The sequence below is a fragment of the Danio rerio genome, chromosome 22, assembly GCF_049306965.1.
Source record: "Danio rerio strain Tuebingen ecotype United States chromosome 22, GRCz12tu, whole genome shotgun sequence".
Classification (NCBI taxonomy): Eukaryota; Metazoa; Chordata; class Actinopteri; order Cypriniformes; family Danionidae; genus Danio; species Danio rerio.
Genome location: NC_133197.1, coordinates 12,564,434 through 12,581,912, shown reverse-complemented (window position 1 = coordinate 12,581,912; position 17,479 = coordinate 12,564,434). Strand labels below are relative to the sequence as shown.

The window sequence follows — 17,479 nt, the reverse complement described above, 5'->3', positions numbered from 1 at the left end:
GATACTGAGGTAAGAAACTGAGATAAATAAACTTCTCTTAAAACTCCAATTAGAGTGAATATTTTCAAAAACACTGCAGTCTGTGTAGCTGGTGAAACTGGAGTTATTGGCTTTTCATTTCATATTGGAGTCATTTCCAATGTGTAACGTCAAATTGTACACTTTGGTCTCTGTTGTTTACAAAATGCACATCTCTGTGCACCATGTTGACAGCTGAGTCAATAATAACCTTTTTTTGAGGATCTGATTGGCCAAAATGACTTTGTTTGGGAGTGTATCGCCACCTTTTCCTTTAGCATGCTCTTGACAATGCCACTTCAAACAAGTGGTGCTCACTGCAGAGCCATTTGGGCAGAGCTGAGCTCCAGCGAGGGGGAGCATGAGCTCTCGCTCCTCCTTTCTTGCACTTCTTCTACGAGTGATGTCACTGGGGGTAGGGTTAGGGGTGGGGTTTGTGTACGCATTAAAACAGCTTATAGGAGAAGGAGCGAGAGCTCATGCTCCCCCTCGCTGGAGCTCAGCTCTGCTCAAATGGCTCTGCAGTGAGCACCGTCTCACTTCATAGAGCATTTTTGCATTTTCATGTGGACAATTTTTTTTAAACCATGCTTGTGTGGATGAGATAAAAAAAAAATTAATCAGGCAAAATTCTGTATACAAAAATACCCTTGTAGACATGGCCTAAGACCTTGATTAAATTAAGTTTGAATTTGATTATGGGGGGCCAAACTTGGCCATTCTGTGCTAAGTTAACTGGTGATTATCAAAACATTTTTACTGTAAATTACTAAGTGACCTTTGTTTTCATTGTTTTGTTTACTGTTTAGCTAACCGTAAATGAAGCATCTGCTCAGCTGTGTATAAAAGATCTGTCACTGCTGACCCGAAGAGATGAACTTTTCTCACTGGCCAGGCAGATTTCTCGCGAGGTGACCTACAAGTACAGTCGCAGGAGCAGCAGGTAAAGGGCTGGTGATCACACTCCACTTTTAATTTTAGTAACTTCCATTTATATGTCTGGAAATTTCACTGGGATTCAAAGTTGAAAGTACTGATTTGGTGAACCCTGACTTGTAAATTTTGTCACTTGAAGACATGTTACCAATATAAGTTGGGCTTTCCCTTTTTTGTTAAAAAAAGATTGCTAACTTAAGGTAAAATCTGAAAAATTGCAAAAAAAATGGCATTTTAACACTATTGCAGTGTCTGTAAGAATTTTTTGAGGGCTCAAAGTCTAGCGCATTACTACTTTGCAATTTCTTACATTTCTTTTGATTGAATAGAAAATCCATTGTTAAAATGATTCATTAATGCTTTCCATGTTTTAAATGGATTGTTTAAAATACTATATTTATACTGATACTAAAATTTTGTTTGATATGTTACCCAATATCTCTTTATATTTGGAATATGATTACGATATATATATATATATATATATATATATATATATATATATATATATATATATATATGTGTGTGTGTGTGTGTGTGTGTGTGTGTATATATATATATATATATGACGGTTATCAATCGATAATCGTTACCAAACGATACTAAAATTTTAAAAACCTCCATTTCCCGCTGAAATTTGAGCGCTGCTAAACATGTTCTTGAACAGCAGTGATTTGCCAGAGCATTCACCTGTGCTCAACAGAAATGACTGTGATTGGCCGTGAAGTTCATTAGGTTACCGAGCTCACCACTGTTTACCGCGGGTAACCACAGATACAGGGACACTAAAGCATTTTAAAGTTGAGATTCATCAGTACATCGCTCGTATGTTAGCTTATTGACAAACTAGCCGATCGACGTGGCTTTGAAACACGTCACTGTCCCTGTATTTGTGGTTACACTCAGTAAACAGCAAAGAGTACTGTGAACTGATGACCTTCACGGCCAATCAATGGCTGCGTCCGAAACCGCATACTTCCATCCTATATAGTATGGTAAAAATCAGTATGAGAGCCGAGTAGTATGTCCGAATTCATAGAATTCGAAAATCAGTATGCGAGAAGTACCCGGATGACTTACTACTTCCGGCGAGATTCTGGAGTGCGCATCCCATGCACGCTGCGCTATCCCATGATGCCCCACGAGCGAATTCATGAATGGGAGTGAAGCGACGCAAATGACGCAGGTAGGTCGCGTGACCATGACAAAATGGCGGATGTAGTACGTCCGAATTCCATTCATACTTTTCACATTCATACTGTATAGAACGTACTTTCTAACGGCTGAGTAGAACGTTTACATTCAAATGCAGTACCTACTGAGTAGTAGGAGGTTTCGGACGCAGCCAATCATTTCTGTTGAGCACGTGAGCACAACGGCAAATCAGCACTGTATATGAACATGCTCAGTAGCGCTGAATTGTTAGCAGGAAATGGATGTTTTTAAAACTTCAGTATTGAGACGACCCTAATATATATATATGAATACATATAAATAAATATGACAGCCGATGCAAAAACAGTGGCTAAGATTAAAGAGGAAGGACGGCTTTCTTATCCAATTGAGTGTCTGATTGGAAAAAATTTACACACTATAAAAACCTATTCGTTGACCTTACTTTTAAACGTTTGTAGTAAACTTTACCTTAAAATGTTTTAGTAAATGAACCGTGTATAATTATAAAAATTGTCGACTTACCAGTTCCAAGTTACAGTGGGTTTACTCACTTATTAAGTCAAATTTTTTAAGTAAAATAACTAATTGCTTTTTACTGTGTATAAAACCTCATTAATAAGATGAGTTATCAATTTATTTTGTCCACTGTATAAATTTTAGAGTGAGCTAGCATATACATGAACGAGTATACTTAAAAGTCACAAAACATATTCAGCTTTAATTTAATTACGGGCCATATACACTAAAATAAAGATTATTTTCTAAAGTTATCCTCACATTTTTAGCTGTTCCTCTACTTTCACTGCAATTCCTTGTTTAAAACACTGTTAACTCAAAATCCCTCTTTATTCTAGGTCCCACTGCGTTGATGAAGACGAACCCTCTCCCAAACGGATTAAATCTGAAGTAAGTTTAACCCAGCGTTCATTTGATATTCATAAACTCCACTGCTACAAACATCTTTATTTGCATGAGGCGTCTCAGCTTTGTAAATGGAGCTCCAGGTGGTTTCTTGGGACTTCTTTATTAGTTTTGCGCTCTTGTCACGATATTTATTGCCATCCGCCTTCCCGTTGTGTCTGAATTAGCGCAGTGTTTGTGCGCTCCATCTCCAGAGAGTAATTAGTGTCATGATTCACTCCGAAATGTCGCGTTTGCACAGATTTTCCCAAGAGCGGCGGTCTGCGCCTCTGGGTGAACATCTTAAAAGTTAATGGTATTGTTTTTGAATCTCTGTGGTGCCGCAAAGTCAATAAAACCACCGCAAACAAGAGTCTCAAGACGTCAAATTAAACTGAAATTCGCTCGTTTGTTTTGAAAGGAAGTTGTTTTTATGGAGTTCTCTGAAACGCTTGACTGACATTTTATAAACATTATTTACATGTATAATAATATATATGATGTGTATAATGATAAATTAATTACTTTAAATTAACTGCTGTTTAGCTTTATTATATATTTTATATCTGAGGCTGTTTACCTATTAACAGATTTTCTTTCTAAGATAAAAAAAAAATTCAGTGAATATAAAATTACGAATTTAACATGGAATCATGTATTTATCAAGATTTACTCTACCTTTTACACTCATCGGCCACTTTATTAGGTACACCTGTCAAACTACTTGTTAACACAAAATTCTAATCCGCCAATCAACTCAATGCATTTAGGCATGTAGACATGGTCAAGACGATGAGCTGCAGTTCAAACTGAGCATCAGAATGGGAAAGAAATGTGAACCCGAGGTATGCAGAAGAGCATCTCTGAATGCACAACACGTCCAACCTTGGATGGGCTACAGCAGGAGAAGACCACACAGGGTGCCACTCCTGTCAGGCAAGAACGGGAAAACGAGGCTACAATTCGCTCAGGCTCACCAAAATTGGACAATAAAAGATTGGAAAAACTTTGCCTGGTCTGATGAGTCTCGATTTCGGCTGTGACATTTGGTTGGTAGGGTCAGAATTTGGGATCAACAACATGAAAGCATGGATCCATCCTGCCTTGTGTCAACGGTTCAGGCTGGTGGTGGTGGTGTAATGGTGTGGGGGATATTTTCCCTTTATGACCACAGTGTACTTCCAATAGGATAACGCGGCATGTCATAAAGCGTGAAGCATCTCAGACTGGTTTCTTGAACATGACAATGAGTTCACTGTACTCAAATGGCCTCCACAGTCACCAGATCTCTCAATCCAATAGAGCACCTTTGAGATGTGGTGGATCTAGACATTCGCATCATGGATGTGACAAATCTGCAGCAACTGCATGATGCTCTCATGTCAAAATGAACAAAATCTCTGAGGAATATTTCCATTACCTTAATAAATCTATGCCACGAAGGATTAAGGCAGTTCTGTAGGCAAATTGGGTCCAATCCGGTACTAGTAAGGTGTACCTAATAAAGTGGCCAGTGAGTGTATGGTTGAGATCAAAGAGCATTTAAATGGTTTTAATTTATAACAAAATGTCTAACTAAAATATAACTGAATTTGTTTTTCTGTATTGCATGCATCTAAAAGAAAAAATATTTGATTACTAAACTAAAATTTAGGGAAAAAATCACTATTTAATAAGCAATGTATTTATTATTATTCATGGGCTATGTTGTTTTTTCATACTAAATCAAACAAAACTACATATATTTTAAATAAACAAATTTTTAAAATGATGCATCCTTTTCTTCTTAAATATATTTGTATTAGTAGTAATAATATTAGTTTTTAACACATAATATAGTATTTGAAAAAACAAATCAAGACCTTTCAAGATCAAATAAATCCAGCCTTGGTTGAAGCTTCTTTTTAAAACAATAAATAATGGAAATATGAGTTTATGATATAATAAACGATAATAGTTTTCGTATCTCTCTCAGTCTGTAAGTCAACAAAAGCACTGAAAACAAATCTCTCCAGCTGTCAAATTAAAGCTAGAATTAGCCAGCTTGTTTTGAACGGAAGTTGTTTTCGCGTGGTTTTCTGGATAAAGAACAGCAAACGCACAATCATTCAGGCGGAGAAGCACACTGTGGACTGAAACACATAATTGACATCATCCTGTGGGTGCTTTCTGAATTACCCACGCATTGCTGTGGCTGTCGAACGTCATATGTGGACACACACACACCCTTGCACACGCACGCACACACACACACACACACACACACACACACACACACACACACACATATAAGTGATGGTGACCTCAGAGGAAAATGCGGAGGTTGTCAATGGGCGACACAAAGTGAAAAATTGGTTTGAAGGTGACAACGGCCAGTCTTTTAGAATAATATGAGAAGCACTAGTGAGGACAAACAGGAGCATTGCCATGGCATGTGTTTTAAGTTTGCACACAAGTCCTCCAAGCTTATGGGAGCCACACACATATTATTATTTTTCAACTACAGCATGATTTTATATTCTATACTGTACATTATTTCTGTGAAGTGACAAGGCTTTTGTCTAAGCAAAGTCAGACCTTACTGTCCTAATTAAATGATTAAAAATCAAGACATGATCATGTTATTTTGGCAAAAATAAGCGTAATCTAAAGGTCTTTGCCGTTCATATTAGCCACTTCTGATACCAAATGATTAACTAGAAGTCAAGTTATTATTTGATGTTCCTAAAACTTGGATAGACAACAAGACTTGTCAGGTTGAGTGTTTGTGTGTGTGTGTGTGTGTGTGTGTGTGTGTGTGTGTGTGTGTGTGTGTGTGTGTGTGTGTGTGTGTGTGTGTGTGTGTGTGTGTGTGTGTGTGTGTTTGTGTGTGTGTGTGTGTGTGTGTGTGTGTATATACACACATACATACATACATACACACACACACGCGCATATATATATATATATATAAATATATATATATATATATATATATATATATATATATATATATATATATATAAATATATATATATATATATATATATATATATATATATATATATATATATATATATATATATATATATATTTACATTTACATTTAGTCATTTAGCAGACGCTTTTATCCAAAGCGACTTACAAATGAGGACAAGGAAGCAATTTACACAACTAAGAGCAACAATGAATAAGTACTAAAGGCAAGTTTCAGGTCTGTAAAGTCTAAGAAGGGAAGTGTTAGTAGTTTTTTTTTTTTTTTTTTTTTTTTTTTTTTTTTTGTACAATTAGTGTGATATTCAAAGAGGCAATTGCAGATTAGGAAGTGAAGTGGAGACTAAATAGTTGAGTTTTTAGTCGTTTCTTGAAAATAGCGAGTGACTCTGCTGTTCTGATGCAGTTAGGGAGTTCATTCCACCAACTGGGCAGATTGAGCGTGAGCGTGAGCGAAAGTGATTTTTTCCCTCTTTGGGATGGAACCACGAGGCGACGTTCATTCACAGAACGCAAGTTTCTGGAGGGCACATAGATCTGCAGAAGTGAGTGCAGATAAGAAGGTGCTAGGCCAGAAGTCACTTTGTAGGCAAACATCAGAGTTTTGAATTTGATGCGAGCATCAACTGGCAGCCAGTGCAAACGGACTAGCAGCGGAGTGACATGTGCTCGTTTAGGTTCATTGAAGACAACTCGTGCTGCTGCATTCTGGAGCAGTTGAAGAGGCTTGATAGAGTTAGCTGGAAGCCCAGCTAGTAGAGAGTTGCAGTAATCCAGTTTGGAGAGAACAAGAGCTTGAACAAGGAGTTGAGCTGCATGTTCAGATAAGAAGGGTCGGATCTTTCTGATGTTATAGAGTGCAAATCTGCACGATCGAGCAGTTCTAGAAATGTGGTCAGAGAAGTTTAGTTGGTCATCAATCGTTACTCCAAGGCTTTTCACCATTTTGGATGCAGTAATGGTTGCCCCATCCATCTGGATTGAAAAGTTATGGTGTAGAGTCGGGTTGTCAGAAACTACAAGCATTTCCGTTTTTGCGAGGTTCAGCTGAAGATGATGATCTTTCATCCAGTGTGAAATATCCAACAGGCAGGCTGAGATACGAGCTGGGACCGAGGGATCATCAGGATGAAAAGAGAGGTATAGCTGGGTGTCATCAGCATAGCAGTGGTAGGAGAATCCATGTCTCTGGATGACTGGTCCTAGAGATGATGTGTAGATGGAGAAGAGAAGTGGCCCAAGAACAGAGCCTTGAGGTACCCCAGTGTTTAGATGCTGTAGGTTGGACACCTCTCCCCTCCAAGACACCCTGAATGACCTGTCAGAGAGGTAAGATCTGAACCATTGTATAACAGTGCCCGCAACGCCCAGTGACTCAAGCGTAGATAGCAGGATCTGGTGGTTGACAGTGTCAAAAGCAGCTGACAAGTCCAGCAAAATGATATATTAGTATATTAATATATTAGTTGTGGGCTGTTATTGGTGTTAATGTGCTGCAATAAAAAAATTATCGCCGTTAATTTATTCTCAAAGTTGGGTTGGGGAGCTGGGTCTATTCCACGCAACCTATAATGACTTTCACCTTGATAGTTTAGCGCAGATGAATACCTGACCGGTGAGCCATCTGACAAAAAAGTGTCCTTTTGAATCAAATCAGCAGGATGCCAGACTTTAACTCCAGTTCGGCAGTTTCACTTTAACTCATGAACATTTCATTCATGCCCCTTGACAAACTAGGGTATAAGACGAAAATAAGGAGTAAAGACTGGTGAACATGTTATGGAGTTTAATAACGCACGCCAAATGTAAAGAAAAAAAACTTCCGCTTTTCGCAACGTGTGTGTGTTTGTGTGCCGTCCTTTACTGACATCCGCGTGTGTGTGGAACTTGTCGGACAACATGACAAAAAGTCCTACATGACGGTAATAGTTTGATCGCGGTGTTTACATATTTATAATGTTTACTTTACTTATAATTCCACTAATATCTGCATACTCTACATGTCTTAATTCCATTTCTGTTTAGTTCAGTTATGATTTTAGTCGGATTAAGATGATCAAAAGTCGCTGTTTCGAGCTTATGTGGGCCTACATTTCAAACTCACATTTAACTGAATAAACAGTGAACACAAGTACATCCTATTGAACATCATTTATTTTCATCACCAATTATCATAGTAGAACAGTTTCTCAAGCAGTTTGTGATGCATTTGAAAACAGGAGATGACCCCCTGTATTAATGCGCCACCTGGCTTGAGAAACCTGTTCTCAAAGACTTATTATTTGGGTAGCACACATATTCTGAATGCCTTCGGCAGAATTTAAATGAGCCATTTTAATCTAGATTTTAAAAATGTATGTATGCCCATCTATTATACATATATATAATTTTTACTTGTCTATATATAAGATATTTATTTAGGTTTTTATGCATATTATGCATTATTAAGACCCCAGTAAAGTTAATATCATTTGAATACTAAATTTAATTTTGCTAATAATTAACAATAAGTATGGTATGGTTTTGAATAGTTTCTTATTACTCAATTTCAGGACAGAAAGTTTTGAGAAAAATGATAAAATCTAATTTTTACTTTATGAAAAGTGATATAAAAATTCAGAATTTAATTATAAACTACTATTATTTTGACTTGACCCCTAAAAACTTAAATCACTGCTCTTATATTTGACCTGTACATTGTCCTACATGAACTATTTATATGAATTATTGCATTATGCAAAGAACTGATGATCACATTGCTTGTGTAAATGCCCAAAGTTTTTGATTGTATGTGAAAACCATGCAACAAACCTTCACCGACATTATAAGTGTAGTTTTGGGAAAGACTAAATGCAACGCAAGTGTAAAACATGATTATTTGTATGGTTCCTGCCTCCAGCAGCATGACTTTCCTCCTCTGGCACTGCCAACTGCAGATGTGATGAGTCAGTTTGAGCTAACAGCTTTCTCCATTTGTGCAAATGTCACATTTGCACCGGAGAGTCAAATAAATGAGGCATCGTGAAGAAATGAAACTTTCTTTCATCTGATTGTACTGAAAGTAGATTTTTTTCCGTGAGGTCATCTCTCTCCCTTTTCTCTTTGAGGATGGTGTCTACGATCTTCAGGAGGCCCTTCAGGTTCTGCATTCACGTCAGGAGACGGTCAGAGAGCAGCTAGCAGTCGCCAAATCTAAAGGAGAAGAGACCATCAGACACAGTCTACAGGTAGATCCAGAGACCACAAACACGCACTGATGTTTGCAGGATTTCTTCGGAACTGTTTGAAAATTTCATTTCAATGTTTTAAATGGGATAGTTTACCTAAAAATTAACATTTACTCATTGAGTACTGAACCTTTAGTTGTTTTAAACTTTTTGTGAGTTTCTTTCTTCTGTTAAACAGAAAAGAAGATATTTTATAGAATGTTAAAAATCTGTTAACATTGACCTTCATAGTAAGATTAACAAATTAAGTCAATGGTTGCATGTTTTCAGCTTTCATCAAAATATTTTCTTTTGTGTTCAACAGAAGAAAGCAAGTCAAATGGTGAGTAAATAAATGCTGAATAATCAATTTTGGGTGAACTATCCCTTTATTGTTTGCATGCTTGTTTTAAATAGAAGTGTTTATTTAAATGTTGTTTGAAAACAGTGTTTGTTTGAATGTTTTAAGTTTTGTTTGAAGGTTAGATGAAAGTTGTTTGAACATTTTAATGTCCTTTATAAATGTTTTTAAACATCTTTGAAAGCTGTTAGCACTATTTTGTTTGAACTTTGAACAAATTTTTTTTCTGAATTGTTTAAACTTTGTTGTACATTTTTTTTCTGAAATATATTTAAACATATTTGTTTAAAATGAATTTCTTTTGTGTTGAGTGTGTCTTAAGTGTTAATTTAAGTGAGTTTTAAAGCAATTTAAACATTTAAACTTGTTTTTGCATCAAAAATCAAAAAGTAAAATAAAACAACATTTTTATTTTATGTTTTTATTATCATTCTTTATGTCTGCCATTTTGTACATTGGTGTGCATATTCACATTGGCGCACGCTGTTTAGTAACAAAGCATTAAACATCAGCGATAAGTGCAAGTGAAAACCATCCCGTTGTGCACAAGCCTTAAAGGTTTTTAGTGTTTTGGAAACTTTTCAACAGAACTTTTGCTTGAACTTTATTTGAAAGGGAGATTTCCTTTTAAACAATCATGTCTGTTGGTTTTATTTCAACAACGTTTTAAAGATGAATGATAACTGAATGTTTGAATAAGTCTTTATTTTAAATGATGTTTAAAAACGGTGTTTGTTTGAATGGTTTACGTTTTGTTTGAAAGTTGTCTGAACATTTTAACGTCCTTAACAAATGTTTTAAAATATTTTTAAAGGCTCACAACACAATTTTATTTGAACAAGCTTTGAATCAAAGATCAAACAATTCTGAAAGTAAAAATGTTTTTCAAGCTGTTTAACACGTTGTTTAGTAACAAGGCATTAAACGTCAGCGATTGGCATATCTCGATGTGCTAAAGTCTTAAATATTTGAAATGTTGTGAAACCTTTTCAACAAAAATTTGTTTGAACTTTATTTGAAAGTGAGATTTTCTTTTGAATAAAATGTATCCAGCTTGATCTCACGAAGAAACGCAACTATTTTATGTGTGTCAGTTTAGTGACTAATTCGTAAGAATTCGTACAATTCAGTCTTACGAAAATAAGCCCCTAAACCCGCACGTCATTGGGGATGAACAAATCGTACTAAATTGTATGAATGAGATTGTACCAATTTATACGAATTAGCCACTAAATCAAAAAGTTCCGAATTGTCGTGAGATTGCGTTGAACGTATCGGGTTTGCAATAACATATTAAATAGAAATCAATAACTCTTTTATTAAAACAGTTTATCAACATCACAATAAACCTTTTGAAAAATCAACATTCCTAACAAATTGGGATCATTTTAAAATCAAGCCAAAATTTTTGGCCGATAACCAATAACGATTTTTATTGGACTTTGTTCCCCCCTGAAATGATTTACATTTGCAATTCTGATGTCCTCTTTCATCACTCACTTAAGCAACATTTGTTTCGGTTTTATTTCAACAATGTTTTAAAGACAGCTGAAGTGTTTATTTAAATGTGTTATTTTAATAAAAACAATTTGTTTGAATGTTAGTTTAAAAGTTGTTTGAACATTTTAACGTCCTTTGCAAATGTTTTTAAACATTTTTAAAAGCTTTCAATGCAATTTTGTTTAAACAAGCTTTGAACTTATTTTTTCAGAATTGAACTTCGATTTAAAGTTGTTGTTTTTTTAAGTCGTTTAAAATATTTTTATTTGAAAGTCTTAAGTGTTGTTTAAAGTCAGTTTTGAACCAATTTAAACATTTAGACTTAACTGTTTTCGCATAAAACCAAGAAAACAAATATTATGCTCTCATGTATGCCATTATGCACATTAGTTTGCATATTCACATTGGTGCATGTAGTTTAGCAACAAGGCTTTAAACATTAGCGATAAATCATCCCGGTGTGTTTAAAATTTTTTAAATCTTTTGTAAAATTTTCAACAGCCCTTAGTTTGAAAGTGCGATTTTCTTTTTTCGTTTGTTTTGCAATGTTTGTTCAAACTACAGCATGTGGGATGTTTGTTTGTAAGTTAATTCACACACTTTTAGTGCTTCTTGTTCGGGCTCGGCTCACATTGAATGTTTGTGTGCGCAGGTACAGCTGGACTCTCTGTTGGCCAAACAGGTGGAGCTCCTGCGGGACGCTGCCGTCCAGGAGCGACTGAAATCTCTGGACTGGCGGATTCCAACAGCGGCTCTAAAATACCTCACACCCACGGCTCAGCACTGCAACAGCGGACTCTCACATCTCTCTAGTGCGTTTCTTTTACAATTACCAACCGCCACTTTACCGTTGTTTGTGTGAGCAGTAGTGTAATTTCACCTTTCTGTTTTTTTTAATCCAGGCGAAAGACCTCTAAACTTGCGTCTGTCCGATGTTCCCCTTGGTCGTCAGTTGGCCAACGAGCTCAAACGACATCATAAACACAACACAGAGGAGCGACATCATAACCAACACAACTCTGAAGAGAGAGTGACGGCGGCCACAGGTTAGTGCTTACTATGCTAATTAGCTGCGACACAGGTGGCCATTAAGCGAACTGCAGATAATGACTTGTTTCTTGTTCTTACACACAAATTTTCACTAGATGAAGCATTTCACACGCTAGAAATGCTCAATTTGTGACGTGTCATTCATTCGAATTGCATCATCTGCCCAAATAGCACCGCAGAATGTCTTTTAAAGTGATTTTTGGTGATTTTGAATCACTCGTGCTTAACGCTTCATCCACATCACACCAGACTTCATAAAAAAAAGTTGTACAAATAATAAATATTGTAATAAATATACAATAAAAATTAATAACAGTGCTTTGAGGGGAAAAACTACAAGTTAATGAAGCATCTATTGACCCAATGATATTTGTACAAACGATGCCATTCACTTGCATCATGTCGACAGTTATGGTCATTACAGTTGTTTTTTTTTAAAACAGTTAACAGGTTTATTTAACAAAAACTACGTTCAATTACTCTGAATTGACTGTATAATCTTTTCACTGGATGCAAAATGCATATAATTTTTGCATTTCAAATAAATACTGCTCTTTTAAATGTTGTAGTCATCACTAAATCCTGAATAAAATGTATCCAGCCTGATCTCACGAAGAAACGCAACTATTTTATGTGTGTCCGTTTAGTGACTAATTCATATGAATTCGTACAGTTCAGTCTTACGAAAATAAGCCAGCCCCACCCCTAAACCTGAACGTCATTGGGGATGAACAAATCGTACTAAATTGTATGAATGAGATTGTACCAATTTATACGAATTAGCCACTAAATCAAAAAGTTACGAATTGCAGTGAGATTGCGTTAAACGTGTCCCGTATGAAATCACATATACAATATGAATCAATAACTCTTTTATTAAAAGAGTATATCAACATCACAATAAACCTTTTGAAAAATCTACATTCCTAACAAATTGGGATCATTTTAAAATCAAGCCAAAATTTTTGCCGATAACCAATAACGATTTTTGTTGGACTTTGTTCCCTCCTGAAATCATTTACATTTGCAATTCTGATGTGCTCTTTCATCACTCTAGCAAAGATTTTCTAATGTTGGGTGACGGCATTCAAATGGCACCAATCAAAATCATCTAAGCCATCAGCTTTAATATATCGTTCTTCACAAATCATATTAGGCCTATATATAATAGCATAGATTTTAAAATTTTGATTTAGAATTTTTGGGTTCATTGCTGGGAAAAGAGGAAAAATCAACAAGTTGGACAAGAAAAATAATTGTGTCGCTCCAATAAATCGTAGCCAATGTGAAATATTTGTGTTGATTGCGACAATTTATTTAGCGTTTTTCATTTTGCATCGTACATTTGCGTCACTTAGTGTGAATTGACCTTAATAATGTCAATCTGCTTACTTTAAAGTAATCCACTGTAAAAAGTGCCACACATTTCACTCTACCCCAATGCATTCTGGGATTCCTGCCCTTTTCGCAAAGAATACATGTGGCTGTGCCATAAAAACTGTCCAAACCGTGGGACCTCTAAAGTCAGCGTAACGTTTTTTCTTTCCGCCCACCTTCTGGAACAGCCTTCAAATGCTGTCTAGGTAGAGCTCTAATCTTCAAAGAAGAATCTGCAACATGATTACCACAGCTCCTGTTGGACCGTGCAATGAACTGGCACTGTTTTATCACAGTATCATCCTGGCGCATCGACACCTACAAACACGCTCCATTAAAACCCCCCCTCAAACGCTTCAAACGTAACTTAACTTTCTTTTTGGTAATGTATGCAATCTCTGGCATGCAAATGTAGCACTTTCTCTGTGAAACTCCTACCTGCCTGCGCAAGCTGCGTTTGCGAGTAGGTGAAAAAAAAAGGGGGGGCGTAAGGATTCACTTGCTTGTTTGACGTTTTCGGGTTTTTCTTCCGCCACCAATGTGGGCAGAGCCTGATGTCAATCAGTGTCATTTACTGAGCACACTGATCTCAAACACGCTTAATGCACTCAACTGGGCTGTTGGGTTTGAAACGACGTAAAAAGTACCAGGCTTTATTTTGGCGTAAGCACTTGCGGCTGACTGGAATTGGCTGAAGTTTGATGAAAATTCAAACATGGTGGATTTTTTGGGGGGGCACATTTACTGTTGGTGAAGTGTTTTTAAAAACCACACAATGCACTAAATACATGCAAATTATATTAATAAAGCATTATAATGCAATATTAAAAGGCTTGAAGTTCTAATTTGTCATTTATTTGATAGAATTTCTTAAACAAATGTAATTCAAATTGTATTTAATTATTATTTTTTTATTATTTTACAAAGTGTTGTGTGAATTAAACGTTATTATGCAAAATATTTTTGCTTTTAATGCAAGCATATATTCAATTCCACAAGTTTTCATATTTAACCTTTTTATTCTATTCTATTTTTTTAAATCCACACAAGCGCTAAACATGCTAATTAAATTAAGAGACATTCAGAATTTCCCAATCTATCCTAGAAAAATCACTTAAATACATCTTAAATGTAATTTGATCATTTGTTTCATATTCTAGAACTTTAAATGTTTTAATTTTTATATATATAAAAAAAATATATATATATTCAATCATACATTTTGTTTTCGGCTTAGTCCCTTTATTAATCTAGGTATCCCCACAGCGGAATGAACCGCCAACTTATCCAGTATATGTTTTACACAGCGGATGCCCGTCCAGCTGCAACCCATCACTGAAAAACATCCATAAACACTCATTCACACTCATACACTACGGACAATTTAGTTTATTCAATTCACCTGTGCCGCATGTCTTTGGACTGTGGGGGAAACCGGAGCACCCGGAGGAAACCTACGCGAACACGGGGAGAACATGCAAACTCCACACAGAAATGCCAACTGACCCAGCTGAAGCTCGAACCAGTGACCTTCTTGCTGTGAGGCGATCGTGTTACCCACTGCGCCACCATGATGCCCTATAGGAAATATATATATCTATATATTTATTTTTGGCACTTGTATTATTGTTCGAAGTATTTTAAACACATAAATGGACCAAATACAATTAAAATGACAATAAATCATTTTGTAATTCACTGTACACATTTTGAATGACATTCGAGATTTATGAAATAAATCACAAAAGTCTGTACCAAGTAGTAATTTATTATATTTTCTTAATAATAAAAAAATTATTATTAAATTGTTTAATGATTTTTCTGTTTTGCTCAATAGTAAAATATTATTTAGCTAAATATTCTTTTTTAAATTTCTACTTTTATGATCAAATAATTTAATGTATTAATTGCATCTGACTTTTTTTGCATACTGACTTGTTACAATAAGAAATAAGTATTAAACACGTCTCCATTTTCCTCAGGAAACATATTTACAAAGGTGCTGTTGACTTGAAGCTTTCACCAGATGTTTGTAGCAACCAAGGAAATCCATTTATGCAAAAAAAAAAAAAAAAACTATTAATTCGTTTACAAATGAAGTTAACTGTAATAAAAGGAAATGACACCTGAAAAAATTATTGAACACATGAAGAAAGGGAGGTGCAGAAAGGGAGTGAAAGCCCAGACAGCAGATTAAATCTTTCAGTAGTTCTTAAGCAACCCTCTGCCCTTCATCAGTGTAAATGAATATTCGCTGCTTCAGTCCAACATCTACATTATCAGGATCATGAAGATGAAACCAGAGTAGACATTTCAGCAAGACAATGATCCCGAACACAGCCAAGGAAACTCTCAAATGCTTTCAGAGATGAAAATGGCACAGCCAATGACCTGATCTGAATCCAGTATAAAATACAAATTCAAGATCAGATTTGATAGATGAGACCCCCAGAACCATCAAGATTTTTACACTCTGTTGAAGTCTGTGAAAAAATCCAACCTAAGCAGTTCATGTGACTTTATAGTCCATATGAGAGGCGTCTTTAAGCTGCCATCATCAAAAAATCCTTTTTAATAAAGTATTAAATACATTTTAGTAGTTTAGTGCTTTCTTTTTGTGTCATTCCATTGTTATTACACATCACTTTTTTTATGTTTGTATTGTTTGGGTTTTTAACAAAATCTGCTTCAATTCCATGTCAACAGCTCCTTGGGAAATATTCACAAGAAAAAAAAATGACAATACTGAATTTTGAATGTTGAATACTTTGTCCCCCTACTGTACATAGCAAACACACACACACACACTGTACCAAACACATTCGATCTAATCTTGCTTATTCATTCAAAACATAAAATATATTTTGTTTTAGTTTTTAGGGAGGAATTTGCAAAATGCTAAAGTTTCCAGTCAATACTAATTTATCACATTGAATAAAAATAAATAATACAAATGTGTAGCGCTTTGCCATCAAATTATATATTGTACACGCTATCATTAGTAAATATATGAATAAATAATTAAAATGAATATTTCAAAAGTTCCTAATTCTTCAAAACATTAACAAAGGTGAATAGAATATAAACTGTAGCAACTTTATTGTTCTTTATTAGTATATGTTGTTAAATGCAAACAAATAATTTCCTTAATTTAGGAAATCTACAATACATTTTAAATGAACCCAATTTATAAAACGTTGCCTTTTTGTTTCAGAAAACGGTTCTCAAAAAGAGCTTTTGGACAAGAAGAAGATCAAATCAGAGCCGGAGGATTCCAGATAACATCTTCAACACCTTTCTCAAAGTTTGTTTGCTCAGTGAATTTAGAACCGAAACTGTGTGGCCTTACGAACTGTAAATGCCTAGAGATTAATTTATTTTGTTTCTTTTTTATTTGTACGAACTATTTTAAGTTCTAATATTAGAACATAAAACACGAATGTCCTGCAGTCGGTGTGCACAGAGAAATGTATATTCATGTATTTGTGACTACATAATCCGTGTTTGCATGTCTTATTTTTATGGAAATTGTTCGTTATTCAGCACTGAAGTTTCGTAGAAAACGCTTGTGTGTGGTCCTTAGAATAGTAGGTGATTTTAAGGTTAAATGATGACATTCATCTGTTTGTATCAGTTTGTCGGTGAGGATGAACGTAACGTGTACTTCGTAAAAGAAAACTGAATATGTAGAATTAGCTTTGCGTGTTTTGATGATTATGTCACTTTCGATGTTAGCACTAGAAAAACAGTGTGTACTGTATTTGTTATCAGACTTATTCTCAGCATAAAACATTGCGTATATTGCTGTCGTTAAATGTTACAATGTGACAGATTGTTCGCAAAAAAGTTCGCAAACTTTGTTAGCTAGCTGTGCTAGTCTGTTGTGTATTAGTCTTTTTCTATGCACATTTGTCGAGTGTTTGTATCTTGTCTTTGTGAACCGTTCTAAGAATAAAACAAACCCAAAAAAGTAAAAACAAAA

The 17,479-nt window shown here is 35.4% G+C and overlaps 1 protein-coding gene across 3 annotated transcripts in view; it reads left to right on the top strand.

Moving 5' to 3' along the window:
* nab1a (NGFI-A binding protein 1a (EGR1 binding protein 1)) overlaps positions 1-17,479 on the top strand; it is a 22,771-nt gene extending 5,292 nt beyond the window's left edge. Inside the window, exons 3-9 of one of the 3 annotated variants that reach the window (XM_009296205.4) lie at positions 828-961; positions 2,985-3,036; positions 9,111-9,230; positions 9,535-9,552; positions 11,723-11,882; positions 11,973-12,116; positions 16,712-17,479. In XM_009296205.4, coding sequence (XP_009294480.1) covers positions 828-961; positions 2,985-3,036; positions 9,111-9,230; positions 9,535-9,552; positions 11,723-11,882; positions 11,973-12,116; positions 16,712-16,779 — 696 coding nt within the window. In that variant the 3' untranslated portion in view covers positions 16,780-17,479. The remainder of the gene's footprint in view (positions 1-827; positions 962-2,984; positions 3,037-9,110; positions 9,231-9,534; positions 9,553-11,722; positions 11,883-11,972; positions 12,117-16,711) is intronic. The other 2 variants (XM_005161686.5, NM_001045086.1) reach the window with 2 other exon arrangements.